Source organism: Caenorhabditis remanei, chromosome X (assembly GCF_010183535.1).
Source record: "Caenorhabditis remanei strain PX506 chromosome X, whole genome shotgun sequence".
Taxonomy (NCBI): Eukaryota; Metazoa; Nematoda; class Chromadorea; order Rhabditida; family Rhabditidae; genus Caenorhabditis; species Caenorhabditis remanei.
In genome coordinates, this window is record NC_071333.1 from 21,186,338 (window position 1) to 21,200,202 (window position 13,865).

Consider the following 13,865-nt stretch of genomic DNA (forward strand, 5'->3'; position numbering starts at 1 on the left):
CAAATTATGAAAAAAAAATCAGCTTTGCGCATCATGTAGTTACAACATGGTTTTCAGACTTCTGCCCTACTTCAGCTGCTTATAGGGGAGTTTTTCATCATTTATAAACGAAGACATTCTCTATCTACCATGGGCCTCTGATTCTGCCATGGGCCTCCGATTCTGCTACGGGCCTCTTATTTTTTATGGGCCTCCGATTCTGCCATGGGACTCCGATTCTGCCATGGGCCTCCGATTTTTTTATGGGCCTCCGATTTTGGAACAGAGCCCAACTTTCTTCTTCGAAGGAATGGAATTCTAGCCCTCCTCATCACTTACTTTTCTTCTTTTTTTATATGGAGTTAGCTGAAAATGTGTGAAAAGTTAATTAAAAAACGAAAATAATTAGATTAATGCAATAAACAATAAATAAAAATATGCGGTAGAGCGCGATTTCTCAACTTGTGCCCACTTCATGCCCATGCTGTGCCCATCCATCCACACCAAGCGCCCAACCTGTGCCCACATCCACCAAGTATTTTCTATCTCTCAACCTGTGGCCCAACCTGTGCCCAACTAGTGCCCACTGGGCCATGTGGCCCTTTTGGCACTGTGCCCAATTCATGGAGCACTGTGCCCAATTCATGGGCCGCACGGCCGAAATGGTCGTTTCGTTGCCCCACCCTTGCCCAAAAATACCTGAGTAGGCTTATTTCGTTAAAATCGCCTTCGGATTTTTCTGTTACTCTCGAAATTAAAGAATGAATGGCATTATTTGGTTTCTCATTTTTACCACAGATAACTGGTCCCATGTGGGTCGAAATAAGGAATTTTCCGGAAGGAAGTTGTTCTTTCTCTTCATTAGTCATTAGGTTCAAAAAGGCATCGCATTCGCAGTCTCAGGTTTGGTAATATTTATTGGTTTTTCATTTTTTGCGTCTAACAAGGGAATGACCCTGAGTGTCCCCCGAGTTTCTCAATGATGTTTTCACCAGAGGTAGGTCTTACCGAGACTAGATTAACACTATATGTTTTAGGTGCAACAAACTCGTTTCCAGCGAATGGCAAACATTTTTCATTTTTCTCAAAATTTTTTGGTCGAGTCACTTTGAGGCATCGTAACTTTTTTCATTTTGAAGGATTTCATAAAATTCAAAGTGTTATAAAAAGGTGAAGATGTAGGCTACAAAAAAGCTAATTGGACTAATTTACCAAAACTGGAACCTGGAAAGATACAAATCAAAAAAATTGACAGTACTCATGAAATCAGAAAGTGCCCATTTTCGAAAAAAGGTCTCGGGGGACCATGTCTATTCGATTCCCCGTGTTGAGTGAGGTACACATACATGTACAAATATATGGCTCACCTTTCATTTTAGAGACTTATTTTCAATTTTTCAAGTTTTAAAGCCATTTCCACGTATCCCTCCTATACATGAAAATCGTAAAAAATTAATGGCCGGATTTGTTTTATTTGCGATTACAGAGTTATCAAAACATGATATTGGTTTTCAAAAACCGTGTATTGGCATGTTTCAACAATATTCCGCCATGATCTGTGTTTTTGCGTTTTCAGTTGAAAACTCGAACGTATAGGGGTACGTGGAAATGGCTTTAAAACTTGAAAAATTGAAAATAAGTCTCTAAAATGAAAGGTGAGCCATATATTTGTACATGTATGTGTACCTCACTCAACACGGGGAATCGAATAAACATGGTCCCCCAAGACCTTTTTTTCGAAAATGGGCACTTTCTGATTTCATGAGTACTGTCAATTTTTACGTTTTGATTTGTATCTTTCCAGGTTCCAGTTTTGGTAAATTAGTCCAATCAGCTTTTTTTTAGACTACATCTGCACCTTTTTATAACACTTTGAATTTTATGAAATCCTTCAAAATGAACAAAGTTACGATGCCTCAAAGTGACTCGACCAAAAAATTTTGAGAAAAATGAAAAATGTTTGCCATTCGCTGGAAACGAGTTTACACCTAAAACATATAGTGTTATTCTAGTCTCGGTAAGACCTATCTCTGGTGAAAACATCATTGAGAAACTCGGGGGACACTCAGGGTCATTCCCTTGTAAGTAGTCAATATCTTCTTGGGTGAGATAAATCGGGTTGAATAGATCAGTAATTTTGGGGATCGTTAGTGCTTCTACTCTCAAGGTAGTCTCAGTATCACTATTCAATATAATTTCAAATTCAACTCTGTTTGCGGTGACAGAGATCTGGTTTTTTCCGAATCCTGTGACGTCTAGAGACACGTCTTTCTCAAGAATTCTCATTTTAGTCTGTTCTGCGTAATCTTCTAGTACAAAAGATTGATCTGATCCGGAGTCTAGTAAGACTGGGATTTCTTCTACATTCTCATTGACTAAAATTGGTGCATGAGCTACCATTAGTGAAGTTTGGTAAGTGTGGATTTGGTATCCATTCGCTTTTCTATTTTGGTTGGAATTAGGTGATGACTGACCTCTATTCCCTGTGTTTTCGTTGGACCTCTGTTGGTTCCAATTATTCTTTGGTCCTTGCCGACCTTGATTTCCGTGATATGTCGGTTTTGTGGTGCGGTTTCCTTGACCGTTGTGATGCTTGTTGTCTTGCCCCTGCCTCATCGGGGATCTGTGGGTTTGTTGGCGGCTTTGGTTTCCATTGTATGATTCGTTTCTGTAATTATTTCTGGGTTTCGAGTGATGTGGAGGGTTTTGATTCTGGTTTCTCATTTGATTCTGATTCTGATTTTTTGGACAAATCGAGGAGTTGTGCTTAACGTTGCACTTTCTGCATGGGGGGACTCTACAATCTTGGACTCTGTGTCCGGGGCTTAAACAATTGAAGCATAAATTGTTTCGCGTGATGAATTCTTTTCTCTCATGAATTGTGGGGACTGTTCTGCACTCAAAGGTGATGTGATTGCTTCTCTTGCAATATTTGCAGGCTCTCTGCTGCTGCTTATTTGTGTGATGCGCCATAAAAGTGGATTTTTCTTCTCTATCTGGTTTTCTAGCTCGCTGTGCGGCTTCTTCAATTGTGATGATGTCATCTAAGTTAGCCAAAAGTGTTGTGGTGTCTTTTGGTTTTGTTTTCAAAACTTCGACCAAAATATCTCTAGGTATCTTGGATCGAATGACCGACTGGAAATTCTGTGTCTCTATTGTTCCATATGAACTCAGACCATTTGTGATTGCTAACATTTCGTTATGCAAATTTCTCAAACTCTGTGGGTTTTCTCTAGCTGGGGGCAGTTTTATGAGTTTTGTCCAATAAACGTCATACTGCTTTTCCGCTGAATCATACATTTTTATCAATCTGTCTAGGGCCGTTTGAAAGTCAGTGCCATCTGACTTGTATGGCTTTACTAGGTTAAAGGGGTCCCCTCTAAGATGCTGTCTAAGTATGTTATGTTTCATAACATTAGGTATCTCCTCATCTTCTACGACTGTAGACTTAAATATATCGTAAAACGCTGACCACTCCTCAATATCCCCATCGAATATTGGGAGGTCCATATTTTTATTGCTCAAGATGCTTCTTCTAGGCGTTGCGTTTGTATTGGTGGTGTGAGCTGTAGTTCTAATGACGTTGATGTTATCTACTCCTGGTGTCCAATTTCTTATTTGATAGTTATGGGTGGATAATCTACTTGCTTGTTCTGTGTCCGCGAATTGGTTAAGTGCTATATGTTTCAGTTTAAGTTTATCTTCTAGTTCTTTTACCTTTGATCTGATTTCAGCGTCGGTTTTCTCTGTAGCTACGATGACTTCTTGAGCTTTGTCCGTGAGTAGGTTTCCATTGGGGACATTGTAAAGGATCTCCAGTCCTTTCTTCAATGTGTCCTCATATTGGTTGATTCTTCTGGTGAAATTTGCTTCTTCATTTTGAAGTGCAATTCCATACTTTGCGATGTAATCGGCTGCTGTTTGGTTAGCTTCCAGTTTCTCTTTGCCTGGTGCTTCTCTTAAAGTTTTATTTATCGAGGTATTGATATCAGTTGATAAATTTTGTTGGATCTCTTTGAGTGTTAATTCTACTTGACGTACGTTTTCCGCCGTCAAGGACATTTCTACTGACGTGAGGGTTTATGTGAATGGAACCGAAACAAGGATGTATATATTTTTTTGAATTTTTTCTTATTTAATATTGAAGGTTATAGGCTTATTAAGCACGGGTGGCTATCAAGCGTTCAATATATTGCCAGGGTCACTGGTCTTTGGGGCGGTTTATCTCGCGGTGCAGTTTGCCAGGACTTTGCCAATAGACCGGTCCCACCGAAGTGGATATGGTCGACTTTTACTTACCTCGTTTAGTCGATGCACCAAAATGTTGCACCTGTGGTTGACGGGTTCAGCGGTAGATAGAATATTTAGTTTATTAGGTAAATAAAAGTAAGGGGCAAAATTAGGAAGGAAAGGGGGAACTTGGATTGGGAGTGGAAAATCACGACTTAGGATGGGCTAGCGTCTTAACAATTACAACTAAAGACTACTATCAAAGGGGTGTTTCTTTTATACTGTGTTTCTGCGCACGTCATTTCCCTCCGTCTCCCGATGCTCTTCAGTGTCTCCTCCGGCTGACGGTTTCGTCGCCGCATTCCATCTTCTTTTTCCAATTTGATTGTCGAGATCCGCATCAATCGACCGTCCTTCTGGCGCCATCCCAATTAGCCATACTGCAAGAAGTGATCTGTATCGCCGGAAGTTCCACTTTGATATCCAATTGATGATCGTGTCCGGCGGACAAGAGATAAGGGGACGAAGTCGTCGGGCGCAAACATGATTCATTGATTTGTCATCGGGCGCAGCGGTTCTCATCCACTATCTGATAGTTGCGTCATCCTGGCGCAACACCACATCCTACACAAGCCACACTGCAACACTTCTTTGCTAGGCTCGATTGTTCAGAATGGGTTGCTGTAGTCAATGTTTTCCTTTTGCTCTATGCGAGTCAGTGCAATGTCAGTGCAATGTCAATGCAACGCTATCAACACTTTGAAGTCTTCAGACTCACTCTCAAATAGCCGATACCAACCAACAACCCAACGCTGTCAAGTCGATCCACAGTAGACTAAATCTTTCAGCAGACACTCCGTACAATGGGAACGTCGTCAAACGACTAAACTAGTGGCACTCAATTTTAACCGCTAGCAAACAAGTAACGGTTTTAGCATCTATTCTTGTTAATAAACTAGTTTTGAGTTGTTTTCGAAAAAAAAAATTTTCAAGTTTCTGGAAAAATTTCATGTGGTCCCCCCTTATCAAAAATCGAAAAAAATTATTTTTTCCAAAAACATCCCAAAAAGGATTTTTGAAAATCAAGAATTAGTTTTAAGTTGCTCTGTATTTTTGAGCCTGTTTCCTTTAGTTTCAGAGGAGTTATAAGCTGTTGAACTTCCTTCACATGAGAAAAATTGCAATCTTTGAACGAGTGTTATGACAAGAGAAGTTAACAGGGATGTGAATCATTGTTTGAAAATGGTGGAGCATAATCTGAAAATTGTTATTTTTATTGAATTTGATTAGGAGCGTGGACAATATTAGAAATTCGAACTTATTTCCAACATGTCACATTTTTTCGAAAAATGAAAATTTTCAGAGCAATTTTTTCCTTAATTTTCAACTGGAAGCAACTATAGTGCTATATGAAAAAATAATTCACATAAGTTGTACTTTTTTACCATATGTATGTCACCTCTGCCGACCTCGAAAAAAAAATTTTTTTTTTGGATGGTGTCACATTTTTACCTTTTTTAGGACCAAAAAATTATTTTTTCATAAGTCTCATATTTTTGTCAAAAACTACATGAAATTTCCTACAATCATGTGCAAAGCCCCTTTTCTGAACAATCCGGCAAAATAATGAAAAAAATTTATGAAAAAAATTTTTGGAAAAAATTGCATTTTTTGAAAAATCTCAATTTCTCAAAAACGAGGTCACGTCACAGGAAAACCCTTTATGGGTCATTTTGTCTCAAGCAAATTCATCGAATGAGCAAAAAAAATCAGTACTTTAGGGGTAGCAGTCAAAATACATTCCATGTCAGTGCATCAAGCTCACTATACTTAAATTTCCAAATTTTGGAACTCAGATCATGAATGATGCAAGCATCTCAAGCGTAAATTGACAAATCAGAATGCATTCACACAGTTTTCCAAATTTAGTCTTCATACAGTTTTCCAACTCAAGTCGAGTCATGAAGGAGAGTGTCTCAAAGTTCTCAAAAATGAATCGCTTGATTGTCCTCATGCATCAGCCAGGCATTCACCCCTATCGAAACTGACTTTTGCTGAATCGCGAGATCAGCTCCCATTGTAGGAAACAGTGATGTACTGAAAATCCATTACAATTTCAAGAATTGTGGAGATCACGTAATGTTTTTCTATATCTGAACGGGTGCTTAACGAATTGAACGAAGAGTGGCAAAACTGTGCAGAGCACCATACCCATCGTGTGTGACCACGAAAAGATCCTTCATGAGTTTGGAACTGTGAAAAATTTTGTGGTTGGCTTAGCAAGAGCAGAAAACCACTCGAAACACATGAAATCAACGGTCACTTGCCTGAAAACTATACCAGAGCAGTGATGCGGACCAAGTATTGGACCGCTCAAGATGGAACGTTGGCGAAAAAAGTCATCGGAAAGTTTGTAGCCTGTAAAATCACAAATGGCTACCCATTTGCTTACCCCTTTACCGCTACTCTGCCTAGCTGGAAAACAACACCATCGAAACCGTTTTCCAAGGTCGGACTCGACTACTATGGACCTATTGTGTATAACCGAGACGACGGCAACAGCTACGGAAAAGCCTATGTACAGATTTATACTTGTCTAGCTACGCGTAGAGCGCTTCTAAGGCTTGTATCAAATGCAAAATCTGAGATGTACGTAAAAACTCTGAGAATGATCTTCACAGAAGTTGGCGTACCATCAGAAATCTACTCAGACAATGCCGGTACATTCGAGCTGGGTGCTGCTATAATGAACAAGGATATTGACCACTTCGTGTATAGTAAAACACTAACGCAATTCTTAGCGACAACGTCTATCACGTGTAGATACATCACTCCCTTACCCCCTTGGTAAGGAGGTATCTATGAACGGATAGTCCAACTTGTCAAAAGACAAGTGCTAAGAGAATGCGGATCACGTGTCAACGACTACCACGATTTGAGTTATGTAATCTCGGGAGCTCAAGGAATGATTAATAATAGACCGATGATTCCTCACGCCCGTAGTCCAGAAGATCTGATCGCTCTGAGACCATTTGACTTTATCAACCCAGGTGTCATGACTGAAATTCCATCAGACTATGACGAACCTCCAAACCCCACACGTGTCACCGAAGCCTCTGCTAGAGCTCACTTAAAAAACCTGGAGGAAACTTTGGAAAGGGTATGGAAGTTATGGTTCATCGGCTATCTCACATTTTTACGAGAAGCCATGCATCGGAACCGAAGATGTTCTACACTAGTACCGGAAGTTGGACAGCTAGTCATTATTTCAGTCAACTTACTGAAAAGACATAAATGGCCGCTAGGAGTTATCACTAAGGTGAATAAATCAGCAAGAGACGGAGAAATCCGATCCGCTATTGTCAAGTGCAGAGGCACATTCTTCGAAAGACCTGTATGTCAGTTCATTCCGCTCAAATTAACATCTTTGAACCACCAATGTCATAAGGATATGAGCGAAGACATCAAGTCCAACGATACCGGTATTAAAGAGGCAGAAGTAGCTGGTCATACAGAGAATACGTACTCAAAGACCGCTCTACCCACTCCGGCTGCCCTCGAATCACTTGACAACAAATACGCTCCAGAGCTATTTCCTGCAAATGTCTTTCCAAACATCGCTGAAAGTTCAGCACATCATCCAGCAGAGAAAGGAACTGCTGCAGATGAGACGGAAGATCACAAGCAGAGTAATAAAACACAACTTGGAACATCCACCAATCCAGAAAATCTCATCCTGGAGGATACATATAGTACGGAGGATGGAGTCTACCAAGACCCACAGAACACTCTGCCTGACATAGCCAGAGATTACGGTGCTGAGAATTTGCTAGAGGGCCGCTCCAGGGATTATCACCCTAGACGGGCCAAAGCAACTCACATCAACTATGTTCATACAGCCGACATTAAAATTCTGTCGCGCCCTCCCCCCTGGAGTGTTGTCAACTGTACCATGCTTTGCATTCATTTGACAACTTAAAAGCACTTTAACGACTCCCTAAGGTTTTGCCCACAAAACTAGAGTCATTAAATGCTTTTATTATTTCCGGTTTACTATATTTCCCATTTTACCGTGTTAAATTACGTTAAAAACTGCTCATAAAGCAAACCACACTCACAATAATTATATTTGAATGCCCGCGCTTTTGTGCGGGCACCTACGCAGTGAGGGGCACCCACGCAGTCGACTATATAAGCCGACCGCACGCTCTCACTCGAGTGCCAATACCACTTTGTAATCGACTATAATTATTCCCTACTATTCGCGGTGTCCCGTGTCGGTGTAAATTCCGGCCAGTGCCCGCTCGTCTATATTCACTGACGCTCTTCAATCCGTATAATACGGCCAGAAGGTAAGACTGAGTGTAAAAGTGTGTAATTTGCTCCCAAGTGTAATTTGCATTTGCAAAAATTCCCCTCATAGGGGTTTTCGTATGTTTTTCTCCCAAAAACACTTTCAATCCCGGAACATCACTTCGGCCGCTCCATCGGACCACCCTTTCGTTAAATATTGTTCCTTAATATTCCTTTCAATAAATTGGGATTCGTTTAAACCGTGTACTGTTCTCTGATTGCATAGCTTATCACCCTGTTACCTCACAAACAGACATTCTCCTAGGACTTGGGTGGGCCCGCCGACGCCCGCTAGACCCACTAGTCCACAGCACTAGTGATTCGCAGAAAACTACGTCACGCACAGATAATACGGATCACAGAAGGGGAGTGTTGTCGAATCTACGTTCCACAAGTTGAACTAGTACTCTTGAGAAGAATAGAATAATAAGAACACTCTGTAACGATCTCAAACATTACCTCTATAATAAATTAAACCACAGTCAATTAAGATAATTATTATAATAATTAATCATCCCTTGTTTCAGATTAATTTCCCTTTCAGATTCCCCAGCCCTCGTTCGTCTTTCTTCTCGTTGCCCCTACGACTCCTCGCTCTTCGTAAATCTACATCGGGTTGCCTGCGTCTCTCCATTGGAGCGCCGTTCTCGTCCGTCATCGTGGCGAGACCAACGGGGTGTACGAAAAAGAAGGAGGCCGCTCTCCGTGTATATCCGCTCTGCTCTTATATAACTGATTGTTATGTTTTCTAACAAAAAAGTCCGTATGACTTGATTCCTTAACAAACTGTGCCGATTAATTGACCTCTTAAGCACAAAGTCAAACCCCTTTTACTTGTTTTCCGTCATTCATAAGCTCTTCGCCAGCAGCGCCTCGGCTACCGTTTAGGTCCTCGATTAGCTCCCGGTTCAGGAGTTTATCTTCTCCTGTATTCATTAAGATAATAAATCTTCATCGATTATTTGCTCTCTCTTTCTCATTCCAGATCCTTGTCACTACATTTTCTACAATTCAGGTTGACACTCTCTCTTTATAACTTTGACAGATTATTGTTATATAAGCTTGTGTCCATGCCCACCCTTTCCGTCTAAGTCATCTTCAATTATCAAGCATTGCGTTCTCACCCGACGGTTCTACATAAACGTCTCAGTCTCTCCTTCATCCAATCGCTAGTTCTTCGTGGATCCTTGATTCAGATCAAGTGTATCTCCAATTCTACCGTCTTACTTCTTGTTTCTCTTTGGGATTGACAAAACCGCCTCACTTTTTCACTGAATCCCGCGGCAAAAAATTCAACAAACAGCAGATGTCTCAATTCGATTAAAACATGTCAATCAAACGCCACTTGTCATCTTCACATACATACCACGTTCTCCTGTTTCTCCTTAGGAAACTCGGCGGGACCATTTGACCCCGCTCTGCGTGTATGTGTATGTGTATGTCTATTGATTTTTCCATTTCTCTTACACTTACCTTTTTTTCTCTCTTATGCATGAATTATTTTAATTTAGTACTTAAAGTATTTAGCAGCATTTAAACATTTATTTTACAGTTCAAATTTTACCGATTTGAAAGTACACCTTTTTTCTCTTGAAACTATTGAGTGTTTTGTTTTTAAAAGTTGAGAAACACTTATATGAACAAAAGTTATGCTGAAGGCTCGAAATTTATTTTCTCAGGGAGTCGGCCCATTGCATTTCGACAAGTTTCCTTTCAAGTGCTGCGTGTGTGGTTCTTATTCTTCTGGATAGAGACTTTGTGCAAGTCCATCTTTCAGATCTATATGTCAGCTAGGAGAGGACAGTGGTGTCGAAGAGTTGGACTCTCTCTATCTCTCTATCTCTCTATCTCTCTATCTCTCTATCTCTCTATCTCTCTATCTCTCTATCTCTCTATCTCTCTATCTCTCTATCTCTCTATCTCTCTATCTCTCTATCTCTCTATCTCTCTATCTCTCTATCTCTCTATCTCTCTATCTCTCTCTCTTTCTTTTTGTAAATCATTTGTTACAGCCAAAAAATCAAATACACAACAATTAGGAAAGAATGACGTGCCGAATCGATATCTTGGATCCTGTTGATATTGCACTCGTTGACGACGAATTGGTTGCTGTACTATCCAAAGATTCCGTTTCATTCTACTCAACGACTGCCTCGTGTCTTCTTGAGAGCCACCGTGTCGACGAAGGAGTCAATACAGTTTATGCGGAGAAGAACAGTGAGTGTGAAAATTAACCTTTCAGAAAGACAACACGTCATTCTCAGAACAGATTCTAACTATGTTCTGGAATTCTCACTTTTTCAAGTAAAGCTGTTCTTCTGTTCCCTTCGATAGAGAACGGAAAAAGGGCTCTATTCAAGTTTAGAGGTCCTTTGAAAACTCATTTCAAATGTTTGATCGTCCCAGAAACATTTAGACGTCCCGTAAACAGTCAGACGCCCCAACTGAGACATTCCGAAACTTCCTTTTTTTTTCGAGATGTTTAAATGTTTTTTGGGACGCCAAACTGTTTTTTGAAACGTCTAAATATTTTTCGGGACGTCTAAGTTTTCTTAGGGACGTCTAAGTCTTTCAAAAGACGCCGTAGTGTTTATCGGGACGTTCGAGTTTTCAAAAAACACTTAAACTGGAATAGAACCGAAATAAAATCAGGAAAATTAGTAATACTAATGTTTATAGACGTATACCTTGTGGGAAAAGAGCCAATCGTCTACACTATCGATACAAACAAATCCACTCTTCGTCAAACCAATTCGTTGCCCGGAATCACTAACTGGAAATGCAACGACTTTCACAAATTGGAGAAAGTTCTCCTTTTGCATCCGAAAAAAAGTGGTGTGCTCACCAAGTCGATACTCCTGTATGACGTTAAAACAGATTCAGTTGTTCGAGAGCTCAAGGTAGGTTGAATACAATTAACAATTCTTTTAGTGTCTTTCTCAGTTATTGATTTTCAATGATCTTTGTAAAATCAATGATCAAATTGATGTTTTCAGACCGATGTGGTATCTTCATCATCGAAGTTTCGTAAGGAAAGCTACGAAGTAATGACAACTGGTATGAATGATTGGTCGATGTATGACCTAAGAGGGTCTTCGAAAAAGGCCGTGTACTCGTTTTCACTCAAAGGATCGACTGTGAAACAAGGCTACAAAACCAATTTGTCCTATTGCGAGACGGTTGACAAAGATGTTCACCGATTATTTACGTGGAGTGGAGAAACGCAACCCTCCGAAAGGTAGAGATTCACGAAAAACACTTTTTCAATTTATTTTTATAGGTGGTCTTTCGACGAAAAAAAATGGTTCCTCGGATTAATTGATGGAAACCGTGCGTCGGACGCGTTCGTGATGCACGGAACTTTCAAAAATTCGCAGGTTAGTTTATACATGCAAAGTTTTAATCGTATTATTTTTTCAGCTTGTGCTCACTGACGTCAAAAATGTAGCTGATCACAAACCAACCTCATTCTTCAAATATGGAGTGAAATCACCAAACCAGACAATGTTTGATATTTTGCCTGGAAAAGTGTTTGCCACAGGCTGCTCCACGGGAGTCATGTTACAGTCTGCTGAATTTGAGTGAGTGTCATAGGAAAAACAGCAGAATTAACTCAATGTAACTTTCAGCGTTGCTAACTACAAAAATCACTCAGAGAAACTGAGAGAAGCGTGTCGTAAAGCAAAAAGTCGTGTGACCGAAGACAAAGAGATGAAAGAGCTGAAAAAAATCAATGATCGATATGAAGCCGCCGGAAAGCGGGACGAAGACATAAACGTCTACGATAACGACGTGACAGAAGAAAAGTTCATAATTGGAAAGCTGTTGGGAACAGGATCGTTCGGTAGTGTGTTCAAATGTACATCGAAAAAAAGCGACAAGGAGTTCGCTCTGAAGGTGAGAAATACTACTGGGAACACGACTGATTTTGCATTTTTAGTACGTCATGAATCAAACCAGCATACTTTCCAAAAAATTTGAAATTGAGCGGGAAGTTTTGATACAACGAGAACTTCGTCACGAAAACATAGTGAAGATGTACGCCGCCTTCAGATCGAATATCAATATCTGCTTTGTTCTCGAACTTATGCAAGAATCACTTTACGACGTTTTGAACGAAAAACGAGGACATGTGATGAATGTGAAGGATATCGCCAGGATGACTGAATGCGTGGCGAACGCCCTGTCGTATTGCCACCAAAGGTGCATTATCCATCGTGATCTCAAGCCCCAAAATATTTTACACAACTTAGAAGGAGTGTACAAAGTGACGGATTTCGGAAGTGCTACCGACGAAAGGTGAGGGAATCATCAATGTGATTTTTGAAATTTTCTTGATTTTCAGGCACGGAACGTTTTGCGGAACGCAAGGATACATGGCACCAGAAGTGATCACTCGTTCGAAACAGACCACAGCCCTCGATTGTTATTCGCTTGGAATTGTCATCCATCAATGTACTCAAGGGAAACTGCCATTCCAGCTACCGACTGGACACGTATCTGACTACATGGTCTCGAAATGCAAATATAATCCACCGGTAACGATGAACCTGAGTATCCGCGCTCTGACACAAATGCTCATCAGAAAAAATGCGGAAGAGAGATGGACGGCTAATCAAGTAAGTTTCAAAACATGTTTTTTTGTTTTTCATTTGAAACTTGGATTTTTAGGTTCTCGGCAGTCAACTCATCAGGGACTATCGCCATCAGACACAAGATGATGTCTACAAGCGGGAGCGTCAACTCATCTAAACAAGCAAATTGTTTGCACCCTTGTTTTACTATATTTTATACATCCATCTTCTTCATTTTTTTTTGAATCTTATCCTTATCTCATACTTTTCTTACCATTATTTTATTTTTTAAAAATATTTTGCTCTGTATTATAATTTTATTCATTCGTTTGCTACCGGACCTAAGTTCCCACGGTAGCATGCTCAGGGCTAGAGAGCTCTTACTATTCAATTGCAATAATAGTGATTTCTTTAAACCGTGCCTAGTTATTCATATCCAGAGTACTTGCTCTTTCCACGTGTTGTTTCTTGATACCCCCGTTATTCTCATCTCATCTCAAACATTCCAACTCTAGTATTTACTAATTACACTAGTTGTACTTACTATGCACCCTTTTCCCAATGCTTATATATACTCCCTCGTTTTCTTTTAGCCCAACTTTGCCAACTAATCTAGTTGAGATGTTTATATTCTCCCCACTTCTTTAATTATTACCGGTTTATGTAGTTTTTTAGAGTTTTTTTTGTAGATCTATTAGCATAACCCCTTCTAGTCTCACATGCTTACAT

At 40.1% G+C, this 13,865-nt stretch overlaps 1 protein-coding gene across 1 annotated transcript; it reads left to right on the plus strand.

The window, feature by feature from the left end:
• Nucleotides 1–10,607: 10,607 nt before the first annotated feature.
• Nucleotides 10,608–13,314, plus strand: GCK72_026243 (uncharacterized protein; the record flags this gene model as incomplete). Its single annotated transcript, XM_053736764.1, has 9 exons — nucleotides 10,608–10,779; nucleotides 11,242–11,462; nucleotides 11,559–11,800; nucleotides 11,843–11,939; nucleotides 11,983–12,143; nucleotides 12,192–12,459; nucleotides 12,503–12,861; nucleotides 12,908–13,181; nucleotides 13,234–13,314. 9 exons carry the CDS (start codon nucleotides 10,608–10,610, stop codon nucleotides 13,312–13,314), a joined length of 1,875 nt encoding a protein of 624 aa, XP_053580330.1.
• Between the last annotated feature and the right edge of the window lie 551 nt (nucleotides 13,315–13,865).